Source organism: Aspergillus ruber, assembly GCF_000600275.1.
Source record: "Aspergillus ruber CBS 135680 unplaced genomic scaffold scaffold00003, whole genome shotgun sequence".
NCBI lineage: Eukaryota > Fungi > Ascomycota > Eurotiomycetes > Eurotiales > Aspergillaceae > Aspergillus > Aspergillus ruber.
In genome coordinates, this window is record NW_024467299.1 from 530107 (window position 1) to 547034 (window position 16928).

Consider the following 16928-nt stretch of genomic DNA (forward strand, 5'->3'; position numbering starts at 1 on the left):
TTTTTGTTGCCATGTAGATCACGTGATGGTTCTGGCTGTTTATTGGGGAGTTAATAATTTCATATCAAGTTCTATACAGTTTTTGGAGCTATTACAGATATTTGAGCGATTAGGTCCATATAGTGTTTGTGGCACCTCATCTATTGGTGACCAAGTCCACATTGCAACATAAATTCTCGTTGATCTCGTTGGCAGAACACCATTCCAGGGCCAAAAAAAAAAAAAAAAAACATTGCGAAACAGACTAGTCAGATCCGACGTCAAAAGAAAGAATAATGATGATCTATTGTGGACATTTCTTGGGCAGGACCATGGTTGACCATCTGCTGGCGCTGACGACCAGATTGAAGAACCAGACGATTGTTTACTATGAGATGATCTACTGACATTCCTTCAATCAGTAGATCCATAGTAGTTGACGAATCTGGTAATAACTGTAGTACTGGTCAATATTTGTTTGGTAGATATATTCTATAGAGCTCGTTACCTGATTAGGAAGGAGGCACTATCTTGCTCTTCCTTTCCGCAGACTTCAACTAATCTGCTATCTACTCGAAGCTACAGATAGGAACGGCGTTAGAATCTACACAAATGACTGTAAACCGCATTTGAGCATATGGTCTCAGACAACCGAGTCGGTCCTAGTCCGATGCGCATTGATTTTAGCCATGAAACACAACTGTTGCAAACCAACACTCTATACCGGGTTACCCAGTACAATTGTTATTGATGAAGATAATAAGCTCAAAATTTCATTTCTCTCTCCTAGTGCTCGGTCTTGTTTTGTTATACGGGATAAATGTTGCACCATTGGCTTATCTAGCCACAACAGATCCTTACGCTGTACTCCTGTGGATCAGGCCACGTTGAGAGGTTACGGAAGTTACACTTATAAGAACTCGGATAGAAATATATATACATAATGGTAGTGTATTGTCGACAATCACATTGTGAGAACCTGTTCGATCAGCTGACCATCCATGGTGTACTGTAACTATCGTAATTCCGATACGCGCATGCCCCGACTAGACCCGAGGACGAACGGATTCAAGTCTACAAGTGCTGAGAATATGAAGAAGCATTGATACAAATGAAAAATATAATATAAGAATCGTAACTACACCACTAGCTAGAGAAACGCAAAAATGCAATTGTTTTCCTGCTGGGATAGTGCTAGTATCAAGTATGTTGCATCACCGTTTGCGGATACAAAACGGTATTACCGATACCGTTCGCTACCAGCATCTCATGGACTGGTTTTCCCTTCTTCGCAGGAAATCCACCGAGTCTCTTCGTCTCTCTATACGAGTGCTCTCTATTAGAGAGGTTCACCAGAAGGGATCTCTATTATCCACGTTCATCTTTCTGGGCACTGGTTGAAGACTCCATATATATCAGGTACGGTATTAGTCCCCTCTAGATGCCCATTCTCCACACAAACCCTCTCGGGATCTTCTCATTCCATCATCCGTTGTTCTTCCTACTGCTATTTGCTGCATACGCCCATCACAAATGTATGCTCTCTATTAATCACCGCCTCACTTTCTTTCTTCAAGGTCTTTTTTATTCCTCTCAATCCCTCGCATCAATCATCCCTGCTCGAAGTAAACCGCTCAACGAATCCCGCGAACCGCTCGTCACTTCCGGTCTAAGCTTACTTCGACCACCGTCAATGCGTTAAACAGCTCGCGTCGCATGTTCCTCCCTCCCTCCCTTCCATCGTCGTTAGAACACGCGCATACGGTCCTCTCCTTCCTTGCTCTTCCCGTCAAAGGACTCGCGTGTCGCTGTTGAAAGATGGTGGCTCCGGCCTCTACGGGAGGGAATTCGAATGGCGGACAGCCTTCTGCTACGAGCTGTCCGCCCACTCGATCTTCCAGCACTCATCCTTCGCATGCTCATAACGTTCCGTTAAGCGTTCGACGATCCTCTCCTCTCGATTTGTCCACAGTAGAGCGTCGAAGCCAACCGACAAACCCCCGTGAACCCGTGAAACGTTCCCGCCCCCATGGTTTGCAAGAGGCCCCGACCTACTATCCCACCGAGGAGGATTTCAAGGATCCCGTTTCATATATTCGCAAAATCGCACCGGAAGGCAAGAAATTTGGTATCTGTAGGGTTGTTCCGCCGGAGAATTGGCAGCCTTCGTTTGCGATTGACACCGAGGTACGATTTGTCTCCATTTTGTTGGTCCCTTTCCCTGCGGCACGGGGTGGAGGGCGAGCTATTGAGGCGGGACTAACCATCCATTTTTTCAATGTAGCGCTTTCACTTCAAAACTCGCCGACAGGAGCTTAATTCGGTAGAAGGAGGTATAGTTTCGCGCTTCGTCTTGGTTTGTTGCCAGTATTCTGATCCGACCTAGGAACCCGTGCGAATTTGAACTACCTCGACCAGTTGGCGAAATTCCACAAACAACATGGCACCAACCTCAACCGTTTCCCGAGTGTCGATAAGCGCCCTCTCGATTTATACAAACTGAAAAAAGCAGTCGAGATTCGCGGCGGTTTCGATGCCGTTTGCAAGACGAAAAAATGGGCAGAGATCGGTCGCGACCTGGGCTACAGCGGCAAGATCATGTCCTCCCTCTCCACGTCGCTTAAGAACTCGTACCAGAGGTGGCTACAGCCTTACGAAGAATATCTCCGTGTCGCGAAACCCGGGGTACAGCAACAATTGGAGATGGAGCACGGTGGTCCCTTTACCCCATCTCCTCATCAGTCGCCGTTGAACAAAAAGACTTTGCCAATTGACAGTCTTCCTCCGCCGCACCAGGGAACCCCCGTACCAACCGCGTCCGTGCAAAACACTCCCAAGCCAGTCGAAGCAACTCCTGATAAGCCGACCCCGCCAGCGGAGCCCACGCCTCGTCCCATCGCCTCAGGCTTTACCGCGGTAAATGCTTCGGGTGGATTTACTGCGGTAAACCAGTCTCCTTCGTTTGCTGCCGTGAACAACGGCCCTCCCGTTAAGCGGGAACCTGAAAATGGATCCGCCATTCCCCCAGGTGTTGCTGACCGTACCCAGAGTTCTACTCCTATTTCGAATGGGCATGTGGATAATGGTGTGAAGCGTGGTGTAAGCCATGACAGTGCTTCACAGACCGAGAATGGAGATGATGGCGGGAGCGGCCGGCGAAGCAAGCGTCTCAAGAAGGGTGGTATGTTGCCCTCACGAGTGTCTCGTTCTTATTTTCCCTTCCTCCTATTTTATTCATACAAAATAATGGCTGTTTGTTATTCTCACTCTGATATTTATCGTTGCAGATGCGCTACCGACTGTTGCTGGTTCCCATATGAGTCTCTTCCGCCCAACTCCCCCTCGTGCACGCAAGAGCGGCAATGGCAACAAAAACGCAGGAGAGGTGGGTCCATCCAGACATAAGAGAAAATTATGTTGTCTTGCTGACTTGCATACAGAAATGCGAGACCTGCGGCAAAGCAGATGACAGTTCCTCCATTCTCGTGTGCGATAGTTGTGAGCTTGGCTATCATGGCTATTGTCTTGACCCTCAGGTTACTACTCCTCCTGAATACGATTGGCACTGTCCAAAGTGCCTGGTTGGCACGGGAGAATTCGGTTTTGAGGAGGGCGGTGTCTACTCATTGAAGCAGTTCCAGGAGAAGGCAAATGACTTCAAGAAGAATTACTTCGCTTCCAAGATGCCGTTTGATCCTGTTCTCAACACCCATAGACGAGAAACCGAGGATGATGTCGAATGCGAGTTCTGGAGATTAGTGGAAAGTCTGACAGAGACTGTCGAGGTCGAGTATGGAGCTGATATTCACTCTACTACTCATGGCAGTGGATTCCCTACCATCGAAAGGAACCCCCTCGATCCATATTCGGTCGATCCTTGGAACTTGAACGTTCTTCCTTTCCATGGTGACTCCCTGTTCCGCCATATCAAGACCGATATCTCTGGTATGACCGTCCCCTGGGTCTATGTTGGCATGTGTTTCTCAACATTTTGCTGGCATAATGAAGATCACTATGCCTACTCGGCCAATTACCAGCATGTTGGTGCTACAAAGACTTGGTATGGAATACCCGGAGCTGAGGCGGCCGCCTTCGAAGAGGCTATGCGCCAGGCTGTTCCAGAGTTATTCGAAGGCCAGCCGGACCTTCTCTTTCAATTGGTCACCCTTATGCCACCGGATCAACTCAGGAAGGCGGGTGTCAACGTCTACGCGGTTGACCAGCGTGCCGGTCAATTCGTCTTGACCTTCCCGCAAGCGTACCATGCTGGGTTCAACCATGGGTTTAATGTCAACGAAGCCGTCAACTTTGCCCCCATAGATTGGGAGCCTTGGGGCGCAATGGGTGTCGAGCGTCTCCAGGCGTTCCGGAGACACCCCTGTTTCTCGCACGACGAACTCTTAATGACAGCGGCCGATCGAGATAACACCATCGAGACAGCCAAGTGGTTGGCCCCGGCCCTTGCACGAGCCTACTCCAGAGAAGTTCGGGAACGCGCGGGGTTCCTTGCTTGGCACCGGGAAATCGTACCCCACAACTGCGCGCTTGGTACCTCCTCTACCGGAGACTGCCAGCTCAGATTTGTCACGGAGGAAGAAGACTTGGCTGAGGAAGACTACCAATGCCATCACTGTAAAGCCTATTGTTACTTGACACAATTCAGGTGCCACACAACGGGCAAGACTGTCTGCTTACAACATGTGGAAATCGTTGATTGCTGTGGGCAACCTTTGTCACAAAGACTGCTGGGCCCCGGTCACACTTTACGCTACCGGATCGGGGACGAGGATCTCAGAGCCCTTTTGCTAAAGATCGAGGAGCGCGCCAGGATTCCGGAGGCGTGGGGAGAGAAGCTCGACAAATACCTGGAGGATGAGCCAAAACCCCAACTGAAGGTCCTCCATAACCTCGTGAACGAAGGTGAGAAAATCCCATACCATTTGTCTGGTCTCCAAGATCTTGCGGCCTTTGTCCAGCGCTGCGATAAGTGGGTTGAAGAAGCAAACAACTTCATTACCCGGAAGCAACAAAACCGGAGGAAAAACGAAAAAGCTTGGCGCAAGGGGACTTCTAAAGCCGCGCAGCTGGAAGAACGGGATCGTGAAGTTCGCAGAGTAGAAACCATCTACTCCCTTCTTGCAGAGGCTGATAAACTTTCCTTCGACTGTCCACAGATGGCGGCCCTGGAAGAGAAGACCCGCGAAATCGAGAAATTCCGCCAGGACGTTAACGCTACCCTCATGAACCCCCACATCCGATCGGCCCAGGAAGTTGAGGGTTTGGTGGAAGCTGGTCGCAATTTCAACGTGGAAATCCCCGAGGTAGAGGGTCTGGAACTTATCCTACGACAAATGAAATGGAATGATGAAGCACGCGGCAAGCGTGACCAATATATGACCCTAAAGGAATGCCAGGAGCTTGTCCTGGCTGGTGAGCAATTGGGCATCATGGACAGCAACAACGAACATCTGCTTTTCTTCAAGGACCTTTCTCGCCATGGTGAAGCCTGGGAAGCAAAAGCCAAGGAGCTCATGTCAGTTGAGGCCGTTCACTACCAGCAATTGGAAGCCCTGTCCGCACAGGCATCGCGCTTCCCTGTTACTCCGGAGACTCTGGCTGCTGTCGATGCGATCCTGACCAGACAACGGGACGCTCAAAAACGAATCCAAAGTCTTTACGACAAAAGCAGGGATCCAGACTTCCGAAACCGTCCCACGTACAAGGAAGTTCGGGAACTTATGGAGTCACTGGAAGAATTAAACAGCCGTCCAACGGGCGCCATTGATCTCGAGCGCGAGCAAAAACGGCATGAGGACTGGATGCGAAAGGGCAAAAAGTTATTCGGGAAGGCCAATGCCCCTCTGCATATTCTCAGGGCGCACATGGAATATGTCGAAAAGAGGAATTCGTACTGTTTTGATCTGGAAGACCGGTATCGACCGCCCGTGGAGCCTGCCTCGCGAGATAATACCCCTGATAATATTTTGGAGCACAACAATGGCATTTCGTGGGGTGGAGGCAAATCACGAAAGCGAGATGTTTTCTGCATTTGCAGGCATTCGGAAGCAGGGATGATGATTGAATGTGAAGTCTGTCACGAATGGTAGGTTTCCGACCTTGTTCAGAGACAATATCGATGCTAATCATTTGTAGGTACCACGGCAAATGTCTGAAGATCGCACGGGGAAAGGTCAAAGAATTTGACAAGTATACCTGTCCTATATGTGACTGGCGCCAGAAGATCCCTAGGGATGCTGCCCGGCCGAAACTCGAAGACCTTCAGGACTGGCATGCTGAACTTCGTGACCTGCCCTTTCAACCAGAAGAGGAACAAATTCTGGAAAACATCCTCAACCAAGCGATTTCCTTCCGTGATTTCATCCAGTCTTTCACCATGGCGGCCTGCACCACGACTGAAGAGGTCCCTACATTGATATTCTATTTGCGCAAAATCGAAGGTGCAGAGGTGCTTCTTGCGTATGAAACGAACTTCTTCCGGCAAGAGATCCACAAATGGGCACCAGTTGCACCGGAACCACCGCCAATCCTGGAACAGTCGCTTTCGACTCGAAAGCCTCGCCCAACGAAGCAACAAAAGATCATGGCGCAGCTAGGCATTCAACGCCCGGAGGATCTTCCACCTCACCTGCGACCAAAGCAACCCCCCACTGTAAAGCGCAGGTCAGTCGAGTTGCAGCCTGGCCGCCCTGTGTCCCTTATACCACCATCGGCCCAGACTCCCGGTCCGCAGACCACATCGGCAGGGGGACCAACATTGACGCCCATGTCCGATGCACAAAATCAGCCATACCCCTTCTCTGCAAGCTATTCTCTTCCTCCAAGCGACTCGACGCCAGCGTTTACATCGGGTTCAGCCTTCTTGTCCCATGCTGCTGGCCAATCTCCATCTTTCCCTCCCCGCTCCCCATCGCCACATCACCACGGGCTAGATAATCCCCTTTTCAGTTCCCCTCGTTTCAACCGGGATCATGCAGAGGGGCCGCCGGGTGTTGATGTTGAAAACAACAACCCATTTGGCAGTAGTCCTCGCCAAGATCTGGATGAAGTGTTTGCGGATTTGACAAATCAGGATGTGGACCACGAGCCTGAACATGGCCCCGAACAAGAGCCTGAGCCGGATGCTATGGAGAATATGCATGCGAACGAGGCACTTGATGTGCTAGATGCGAGTAATGGGGATTCTGCGAAACCTATGCAAGTCGAGGAGCAGCCTCCAGGTGACGGGGCTAATGGTGCAGAGGAGCTTCAATCTACAGCAGCAAGTCAACTAGCAGCAGAAAGCCAACCAGAAGGCGATACCAGCGCAGAAAGTTAGTTGTTGGTCTTTGAGCGCATCGAAGCTTATGGTACATCGTCACTCCATTTCTATTTTTCACTGGATACGGACCTTTACCTCGGTATTCGTTTTTACGTTGTCTACGATTCCTTTGCGGCAGGAACAAACGAATCTTTGATATCCCAATCCTTTCTCCTCTTTTTTTTTTTTTTTTTTTTTTTTTCTCTATATTTGTCTTTTTCGGTCTACGGGCCGGAGGGTGTGAGGCGTTCATGAGGCAAACGCTCTGAATTAAATAAACTTCCTTTCGTTCTAGTGTCTTTTGTTTAATGTCGATGTTTTTATCCTTCTTTTCGTGAGTTCTTAAGGCGTATCAAGAGTTGGAGAAACCGGCGAACTAGGCAATCCCTAGCTGTGTTGAGTTGTGCTTTCTGATTCAAATTTCAAGATATGCTTTTTCTTGCTCCTGTCATGTGTTCAAGCGTCGAGATGAGATATCATGGTAACTCCTGCTTGCGATGGGTAGAAAAAAAAAAAAAAACAAAGAAAAAAAAGCTCGAGTGGGGGTCACGATGTGGGTGGTTTTGTCTTCTTTCGTTTTACGTCTTCTTGTGATCACACCACTTGTAATACTACGTTATAAAAAAGACTCTTTATACTCTCCGGTTTGGTCCACCAGGGCTATCTAGTCAATGTCCGCATACGCTGGTAACGCAGACTGCCCACCTGTATGTATGAACAAGGCATTAGCCTGCTCTGACTGAGCAGCAGTCGCACGTTGAGCCCAATCCCTCTGCAAATCCCCATTTTGCACCCAATGCACCAGCCCCCTAATGACCTTCGCCGTATACACAGGGTCAAGAATGACACCCTCCTCCTGCGCCATCATATTCAGGTACTGCTTCGACTCGAGATCTAGCACGCCATAAGCATCCCCAGTAAACCGAGAATCCAAGCACACATCGTCCATGGTAATGTCCCTCTCAGGATCTAACCCGATCATACCCCCGGCCATACGCGCGAAGCGTAAAACCCGTTCCTCGTGGTATGAGCATGGCATGGTAGGGGAGTTGAGGATGCCGATGACTTTGTGTGGTGAATGTGTCTGGGTTTTCGAGGATTTTTCTAGTAATTTGAACCCGGCAATCAAGCCCCCAACTGTGCTGCCACTTCCGCATGCGACGAAGATATAATCATAATGCCCGGATCCATCTAGGTCACCGTTCTGCGAGGCTCGCTCTTCCTGCGCGGCGATTTCAAAGGCAGCCCTGGCATAGCCTAACCCGCCTAGTGGATGTAGACTTGCACCAGACGGGATCCAGTAGGGGACTTTACCATTAGCCCCTAACGCATCCAGGATATCGATCACAGGATCGGTCTTTTTTCCCTGGGGAGATGGTTCAAGTATCTTAATCTCAGCCCCCAATAACTTCGCAACCTGTACATTCCCAGCCCTCAAGAACGCCTTTTTATCAATAGCCGCACCTAACCCACCGCCCGTGTTCTTGTGCAAGATAACAACACATTCCAGCCCAAGTTTCTGTGCGACAGAGGCAACCTGTATCGTATGATTACTCTGCACCGCACCTTCCGTGACGAGTGTTGTGATCTTTCCGGGTGCGGTTGCGCCACCATTGACGGCAGAATTAGGCGTTGGAGGTGCTGGGTTTAGAATGTCGGGTATTAAGTACTCGAGTTTGCGGTATTTGTTCCCCGCGCATGCGAGCGGGGAGGAGTGGTCTTCTCTCTTCGCGTATATAGAGGCTCGGGGTGCTTGGTTGTTAGCTGTGAGGGATGTGGTTAAGGCTTGGAGGGGGTGGATTGGCGACGGATCGGGGTATAAGAGGCGGAAGCGGGGGATTTGGGCGAATTGGCGGGGAAGGGCCATTGTGCTGGGGCGTATAAGGATATGTACGGATATGTGCGACTGTATAGAATGGAGATTTAATTGTCAGCAATACTCTAACTCTGGCTCAGGGAGACACCTACTAATGCTAAATCGTTGTTCAGACCCAATCCGGACGAGATGAAGCCATCCAAAACGGGCGGTGTCTTTCTGCCGATGATGTCAGTTTTCTTCGGCTTCAAGACCACCGGTTCAAGATGGCTAGATATAAAGAGAAGGACAAAGACAATGGCATCGAAGATCCCCTCGCGCTCTCTCCTCACATTTCTAAAAGAGGCCCGCCGCGCACACCTTCAATTCCTCTCCTCAGGCTCACCATCCCCCATCTACGTCGTCGGCAACCCCTCCGTCGACCTCGACTCTATTATATCTGCCATTGTCTATTCCTACTTCGCCCATAACCGCACTCATATAACTCCCATTCGACCACATGTCCCGCTTATCAATCTGTCCAATGTGTCTGCGGGTCCGGAACTGCGCAGACTGCGGCCTGAGTTCGTGAAAGCGTTGTGGCTCTGCACGGGGAAGAGTGAAAGTGAGAAATGGGAGGATACGCCCGAGTCGGCGGGGGACATGCTCAGGGAACACATTGTCACGGTACAGGATTTTGCGGAGCAATTGCGGGAGAGGTATATACAAGAGCAAAGTGCAGATGCGCTTATGGTGGATTGGAATGCAATGCCCATGCGGGATGGGCAGCAAGGACGGGGGTCGTTGGATGGGCTTCCATCTGTGGTATTCCAGATTGTGGGTTGTGTAGACCACCACATTGACGAGGGCTTCCTTCCCTCTGCTGAATCTCTCCCATCTGGCCAACCGCTCGTCGTTAAGCAAGCAGGATCCTGCACGTCATTGGTGGTAAACACACTTCGCGAAAAGGGTCTCTGGCAAGGGGGCGACAAAGGTAATACCGGGGATATACAAGTTGCCCAACTCGCACTATCCTCCATTCTCATCGACACAACAAACCTCACTTCAAAGGACAAAACGACCAACCACGATACCGACGCTTTTGCTTTCTTATCCTCGAAAATCCACAATGAACAAAACACGGTCCATACAATGACAACATCATTCTACGAACAAATCCACGCAACGAAACAGAACAGTCTCGACCTCCTCACAGTAGATGAGATCCTAGTGCGCGACTACAAGCAATGGGAAGAGAAGCCACGCGGCGAATCTATGAGATTGGGCTTTTGTTCAACAGTTAGGTCCCTGCCTTGGATTATCAAAAAAGCAGGAGACTCACGAAAATTGCTGGGATCGCTGCATGCGTTGTGCGATAGGGAAAGATTGGACATTGTAGTCGTCATGACGGCGTTTACTTCTCCCGTACGGGACAACCAGTTCTGTCGGGAGTTGCTTGTTTTAGCCGCGGATGGTGATAACAAGAATGAGGTCGTTAAAGAAGCTCTCGATTCATTTGTCTCTAAGGCTAATTCGCAGCTCGGTTTAGCGAATTGGTATCCCCTGGAAGATGGGATTTCCGAAACATCATCGCAGGATATCAAATCTACATTGAATCAGGACGAGTCGTGGAGGCGTGTCTGGGTGCAAACAAACCTGAGCATGAGTAGGAAACAGGTTGCACCATTGTTAAGGGAAGCGATTGCTACCCAGTGAATACTATATTTGTGCCATATACAGAATGTTATATATGTAAATCACATGTAGGAAGTCTTGTACATGTTCATTTTGTCTATTACAAGTTCCTATAGAAAGGCATAATCCATACCATGTCACGCCACGCCATCAAACTAACCGAGATGTACATGATATGATGACAGATAAAAGAGAGGATACTCTCACAATACAACCAGAACTCCAGGCTTCACAGGCAAATACTCAAACATGACAATCGAAAAGAGCATGCAGATGCAGAAAGGCGATGCCTCCAACCCCAGGCCTTAGCTGATGCAATGCAACAATGCAACCAGGTAAGCATGGCAAGAAATGCAATGAAGCATAAACGAACAAAATGAAATGGGATATCCAGCCAGCCGCTCAAAAATGTAAAAGAAATAAGACAATAGTCAAGACATTACGATATCGCATCGCCATATATCAAGAAAGGAGATAAGTCAAAAAGAGATGAAGTCAGAGTGCTCAGATACACTCCCACTCGCAAAAAACGCACCACCGCGCAACTCTATCGGCCAATACTAAACCGCGCCAAATGCCACGCTCCCCAATCTTGATCACCGTTTCCCACACGCTTCCATCCCCCGGAGCGTCAGTGGGCGAGTCCACGGTATTGGCGCCCATCATATGATCAGCTTTGCGGGACAGGCGGAGGATTTTGCCAGACGGTGACTGGATTGCCAGCTTGGCCGGCTTCTCCCGCCCTGAGCCAGATCGGGAGGAAATAGCAGAGGTCGAAGCGGAAAATTCGTGAGAGACTCCGGAGACAGAGCTACCAGCCGTGCTGGAGACCATGCTTAATGCGCTAGCAGGCCGAGCGAAGGGGGATGGGGAAACTCGTCCGGTGACGTTCACCTCGCTGCCCTGCAGTGCGGATGGAACGGAGGCTGGGTGTTGGCGAACAGCGAAAACAAACGTGTTATTGATAGCGAGCTTCGAGCACTGGGGTTGCATAATATACAGATCATGGCGTTGAGCATGAGGTGTTGGGTGACGCAATACAAAGTCGTACGGCGGGTTTTCTCCAGCGTGAAGCATTGGAAGAGCAAGGGCTAGCGGGTGAGGAATATCGCGACTGGAGTGCATAAGCCCCTTCTTCCCCGCATATACTTTGATCATGCCTTGTCCTTCATCGCCTGGGAGTACCGCCTTAATTGTGAAGCGCTTCTGACCGTTGATCCAGTCCGGCTGCACCAACGCCCGCTTCCGCAAAATCTCCCCACTCTCAAAATAGTCGCCATCAGCATCACAGTCAAATGCTGGTGCTTCGACTTCAGCAGCACATTCCACGTCCGGAGGTATCATAAGACGAACTTGCATGACCTCCAGGCCCTCGAGATATAAGATGCTGGTGTCATAATCCGGAAATTGCAATCCATTCTTGAAATACGGTGGACAGGCAGTTGGCAGAGCCAACAGGACATCAGGAGAGATGGGAGGACAGATGTGTTGCTCTTCTGGGTAAAGTGGCACATGAGTATAGCAAACTTCGATCGGTCGTGCGAGGAAATACCAGCTTTCCGCCGTGGAAGTAGCGTGGCTGACAAACTGGTTCCTTCGGGGGTTAGTTGGATTCGATAAGGAGCAGTCCATGATGCGCCATTCGCCATCCACGAGGACAGCGTTCCACCAGTGATTCGGTCGCGATAGGCTGTCCAACTCAAACAGCTCGCCCGGTGATTTGAGATAGCCACTGATAACTTCTGCATGTAGTCCAACGGCAGCGCACATCTCCTTGACAAGATATGCAACCTCTTGGGGACTGCCTCGCTTGGTGTGTAGCACCCTTCTCAAATCGATATCTATTTCTTCCTCCACCGGTTCATCCCACGCAACCTTTTCGCTCACCCACGTGAAGATGGCGCGCAGCCTTTGTACATCGCTCTTGTAGGGCCGACATACATAGCCTTGTGCGAGACTGATGGGATTTGTCGTCGGTGGAACACTATTAACAAACCGCGCACTCTTGTCCACAAGAGTCAAATTGGTAGACGCGAAGTTAGTTGGCTCACTGATTGGTAATCCATCAATACTCTCATCACCTTCCACAGTATCATAAAGTTCTTCAACGGCATATATCACCGGACGGTCCAGCATCTGGCATCGCTCGGCCCTCTCAATTCGTTCATTACGACTTGGAGAACTCGCTCGGTTAACATCCCTGCGGACTTGGACCCAGTCGATAGTGCTGCCGCCGCCCATAGCCGCATCCTTGTTCGACTGGGGGGAACGAATTGGCGACGGGATGGGTGATACTGGTCGGCCTTTTGTGGGTGAATATGAACTTCCGCCCTGTCCGACAGCGATACTACTTCTGGCGTTAGCAGCACCGGTCTTCGCAGAGTCAAAGATTCTCCTGAAAAACCCTTGCTTTTTTGCCCTTGGCGTGGATAGACCACCAAAAACAGCACTGGGTTCCTCGTTGGTAATATCCCTGTTGTCTGTTGAGGACCATGGGACGGCCGACGAGGCACCTTGTCGAGAAGTGTTATGGCTGGAATGATAGGATATGCCAGTCACCGGCGTCTCAGGCCGTGACGCGCGAGAAAGAGAACGAGACAAGTCCATTGACGTGATTGGCCGTTCATATATAGGCTTGCCTCGCCTGTTAAAGCTTCCGGCGCTGGTTGCACTGAACCCTCCGGCTGATTGACCACTCATCAGACTCTGGCTGGTGCGCCCAGTGCTGCTTGTCATATTCGTGCTGTTACTTTGCACGCCGCTGGACGAATTCGTGGTGCTCGATTTGTTGGTGGCGCTCCGATTGAGAATGTCGCGATGTACATCCTGCCCTGATCGTCGACCTCTTAAATGGCGACGCTGAACCGGAATAGAGTTATGTCTCGTGTGGTAAGGGACATTCTTAGGTGGCGGTGACGGGGCGTCGTCCTCCTCGTCATCGCCCGGGTACTTGACATCTTCAGAGCCTCTACGTGTTTGTTCTTGCATTTGTCGGAGTCTGCTTTCCATCCGTTGCACATAATTGTTGATCTGAGGGGGGCCATCCACATGGTGATCCTGCGCATAAACACTGTTCCGGTGCGCCAGGGCGCCGTTGTATGAATGATACTGGTCCTTATCTCCCTCCCTTTCAAAACCCAAAGATGTTAACGCCCGACCACGAGCCTGAAGGGGTCTGTCTTCTCTATAACTATCGTAAGCGTCTGGCGACCAGGGGTTATCGAAGACTGGCGAATGTGAAGTTGAACGCGAGGGCGAGGGCGAGGACTGTCCTCGAGACATGCCCATATCTTCCAAAGAGGTCATCACGTCTTCCATAGCGTCTCTAAGCGGGGATGGCGTGTTTCCGTTGGCATCGGACCGGGCAGCTGGAGACGGGGTCCTAGACATAGTAACGTATCGATCATTCATTTCCAAGGGCGCAGGGGTACGTGATTCCCTAGATGCAAGTGAATCCCTGGAGGGTTCGCGTCGGACAGCAACTCGGTGTGGAGGAGGTGGCGGCGGTGGTGACTCTCCCCGTTCCTGAAGTTCCAGCGGAGAAACCTCGCGCGATGGAGGTCTAGGTAGTGATATGTGTTGCCTGGCAGGAACAGGAGGAGGAGCGTCATCTTGATACGGTACATTGGGGGAAGCGGGACGGGGTTGTGCATAACTTCGCCGGGCGGGGATAATCGGCAACAGATCGGATTCGTACGGTAAGTTAGGGGAAACTGGACGTGGTGATGGCCCTCTCTGCGGGACGACTTGCCGGGTTGGCACCGGTGGCGGTATATCCGATTCATAGGGCACACTAGGAGAGACTGGACGTGCTAAAACCATCGCTTGAGAGTTGCTCTGTCTGAGCGGAACAACAGGAGCCACTTCTGTTTCATAGGGGATATGGGGAGAGATAGAGCGTGATGGGTGTCTCGAATGCATGATGCTTTGTCTCCTTGGGACTTCTGGTGGCACCTCGAGCTCCAGCGGCATGTATGAAGACCCGGAATGTAGTGGCGCTGGTGGTGCAGGACCTGAGAAACCCTGTCTGACCGGGCCAGCAGGCGGTGTCATCTCAGCATCATATGGAACACGAGGAGATGCTGGTCGCGAAGGAGGGCGGGACCGTGCGGTGCTCTGCCTACTCGGTACGGAAGGGGGTGGTGCGTCGTAATCTTGAGATGGCCGGGGGGACACAGCACGAGACGGAGGTCTGGTGGACTGGGATGGGGCCTTGGACAAAGAGCTTTGTTGTTTGGTTGAGCTGGTCGCAGTCCGCAAGGGCTTGACACTTCTTGGAAGACTGCCATTTCGCGGGGGGGTTTGGGGGATTGAGCTTGCAGTAAGACTGTTGAGCGTTGTGTTATTCCGCGTTAGGTCACCCGATGGAGCCAAAGCTTCCTTATGGGCTTGAAATGGTTTTCGAAAGACGGTTTTTTGTTTTTTTGGGGCAGCAGTCGGGTTTGTGATAGGCGACGGCCCTGCCTTGACCATTGGACTTGTTGGCCGATTCACAGGCACAAAATCCTCACGCAGTACCTCGACAAAGTTGGAAGGGAACAAGCCAGCCATGCGCCTGTCACGACGTAAACGACCCATCCACCATTGTCCATCGCCTGCATTCAAACACTCGATCAAATCCCCCTCCACAAACCCCAAATCCCGTTTGGTTTCTCCTCCCCATGAGTAAACAGCTCGACACCAGCAGGGAAATCGAGGCGGAAGCTGGGGGGCGGCGGGTGCCATCACGTCCGGAGGGAGCCACACGAGGCTGGATCAAATCAATTTCACTCCGGAATGGATAGATCCGATATGTACTCCAGATGTATGTGGCGAAAAAGATGCAGCTGAACCTCTACTACAGGAAAAATACGCCCGGGGCGACGCACGGTCGTCGACAGGATGATAATGGGAATTTGGATTAGGACCCACGGAAGGGAGCAGCGACGCCCATAGTAACCGATAAACGAGAGGGAAGACGGACGGGTAGGAGCGAGGGGACTGATAGACAGACCTTGCTGAAAAGGAATAGTCTATTTCGATATCGATAGGGAGAGAGAAAGAGAGAGCGAGATGGCTGGAGAGAGAGAGAGAAGTTGACGGTGAGGCCCAACTCGAACCGGGCTGTTTTTGGCCGTGTTTACGTGGGCGCTTAATCGGGATTAGCGCGGACGGACGGCTTATCGATAAGCTTAATGTGCACGTCCCGTGATCGATCTCTCTGGTCCTTCTCATCACCACCAATCACCTTTACTCTCCTAGTCTCACTCTAACCAACGCTTGGCTTTAGAATCAACGCCTCCATCCTCCTGGTGACTGTATAGATCTGCTATGCTGTACAGAGTCGCCGGTGCTTTCTCCAGGTGCAGCTCAGAGAGATCTCGGAAGGGTTCGTGGAGCTCGATCCATGGTTTTTACTCCCGCTACCCGCACTACTATCCATGGCATGACATGGGGCATCGCGATTTCACGATAACTAAACATTTACAGCTCACAATGGCTATATGGGCAACTTACGGGGAGTCACCCTCGAAATTAGCTTCTGGCTGGCATATAGAGACTGCCACCATTGCTACAGGGATTGACTTGCTATTTATCTATTATTTCTAATTGTGTTTCAATTCCCCGGTTCCCGGTACCATCACTGGGATGTGGCGGCCTTGCTAAAGCAATGGCAGCTCCTAAAGATACCCCCAGTACGGTACATAGTCTTGCTACTTTGATATTCACCACGCATCCAATTGGCCACGGCTGCAGCTACTACCGCTTGCAAGAGGATACTAAGACACTCTCCATATACATTGATGTGATCAGCTTTTTCTGTGCGAAAAGCTGGCATCCAATCATGTGCAGTGATTTACATTCCAATCACTGACCCTTGCGGGGAAGCAAGGAGACTGCCCGATTCAGCCATGCGCAAACATCCTACCATATGCGGTAGATGCATGTTGTATGCATGCAAGCCAGATTACATAACTTGAAGCCTGTGTTGGCAATTGAGTGAGTTAAGTGTGTTCTTTGCTAGCCATCTTATTCATGAAAGCTTAAGACGTTGATATGTACTCGGATTGACACGAGCAAGCAGCGCACTGGCCATTTTCTTGCTGTGTTTTATGTCTACTCTCCTAACAGAACACATTATGCTGACGTTCAACCCAAAGT

The 16928-nt window shown here is 50.6% G+C and overlaps 4 protein-coding genes across 4 annotated transcripts; 2 read left to right on the forward strand and 2 right to left on the reverse strand.

Annotated features, from left to right (window-relative positions):
• Window positions 1-1797: 1797 nt before the first annotated feature.
• EURHEDRAFT_374583 (putative PHD transcription factor (Rum1)) lies at window positions 1798-7315 on the forward strand (the record flags this gene model as incomplete). The annotated part of the gene is made up of 6 exons (XM_040778652.1): window positions 1798-2166; window positions 2264-2312; window positions 2366-3160; window positions 3267-3364; window positions 3420-6082; window positions 6133-7315. The coding sequence occupies 6 exons, from the start codon at window positions 1798-1800 to the stop codon at window positions 7313-7315; spliced, it is 5157 nt and encodes a 1718-aa protein (XP_040642191.1).
• Window positions 7316-7961: 646 nt separating this feature from the next.
• EURHEDRAFT_399790 (1-aminocyclopropane-1-carboxylate deaminase/D-cysteine desulfhydrase) lies at window positions 7962-9164 on the reverse strand (the record flags this gene model as incomplete). The annotated part of the gene is made up of 1 exon (XM_040779958.1): window positions 7962-9164. One exon carries the CDS (start codon window positions 9162-9164, stop codon window positions 7962-7964), a length of 1203 nt encoding a protein of 400 aa, XP_040642192.1.
• Window positions 9165-9410: 246 nt separating this feature from the next.
• Window positions 9411-10808, forward strand: EURHEDRAFT_374585 (putative exopolyphosphatase; the record flags this gene model as incomplete). Its single annotated transcript, XM_040778653.1, has 1 exon — window positions 9411-10808. The coding sequence occupies one exon, from the start codon at window positions 9411-9413 to the stop codon at window positions 10806-10808; it is 1398 nt and encodes a 465-aa protein (XP_040642193.1).
• Window positions 10809-11291: 483 nt separating this feature from the next.
• On the reverse strand, window positions 11292-15512 carry EURHEDRAFT_448002 (putative SH3 domain protein (Cyk3); the record flags this gene model as incomplete). The annotated part of the gene is made up of 2 exons (XM_040783710.1): window positions 11292-14398; window positions 14810-15512. The coding sequence occupies 2 exons, from the start codon at window positions 15510-15512 to the stop codon at window positions 11292-11294; spliced, it is 3810 nt and encodes a 1269-aa protein (XP_040642194.1).
• Between the last annotated feature and the right edge of the window lie 1416 nt (window positions 15513-16928).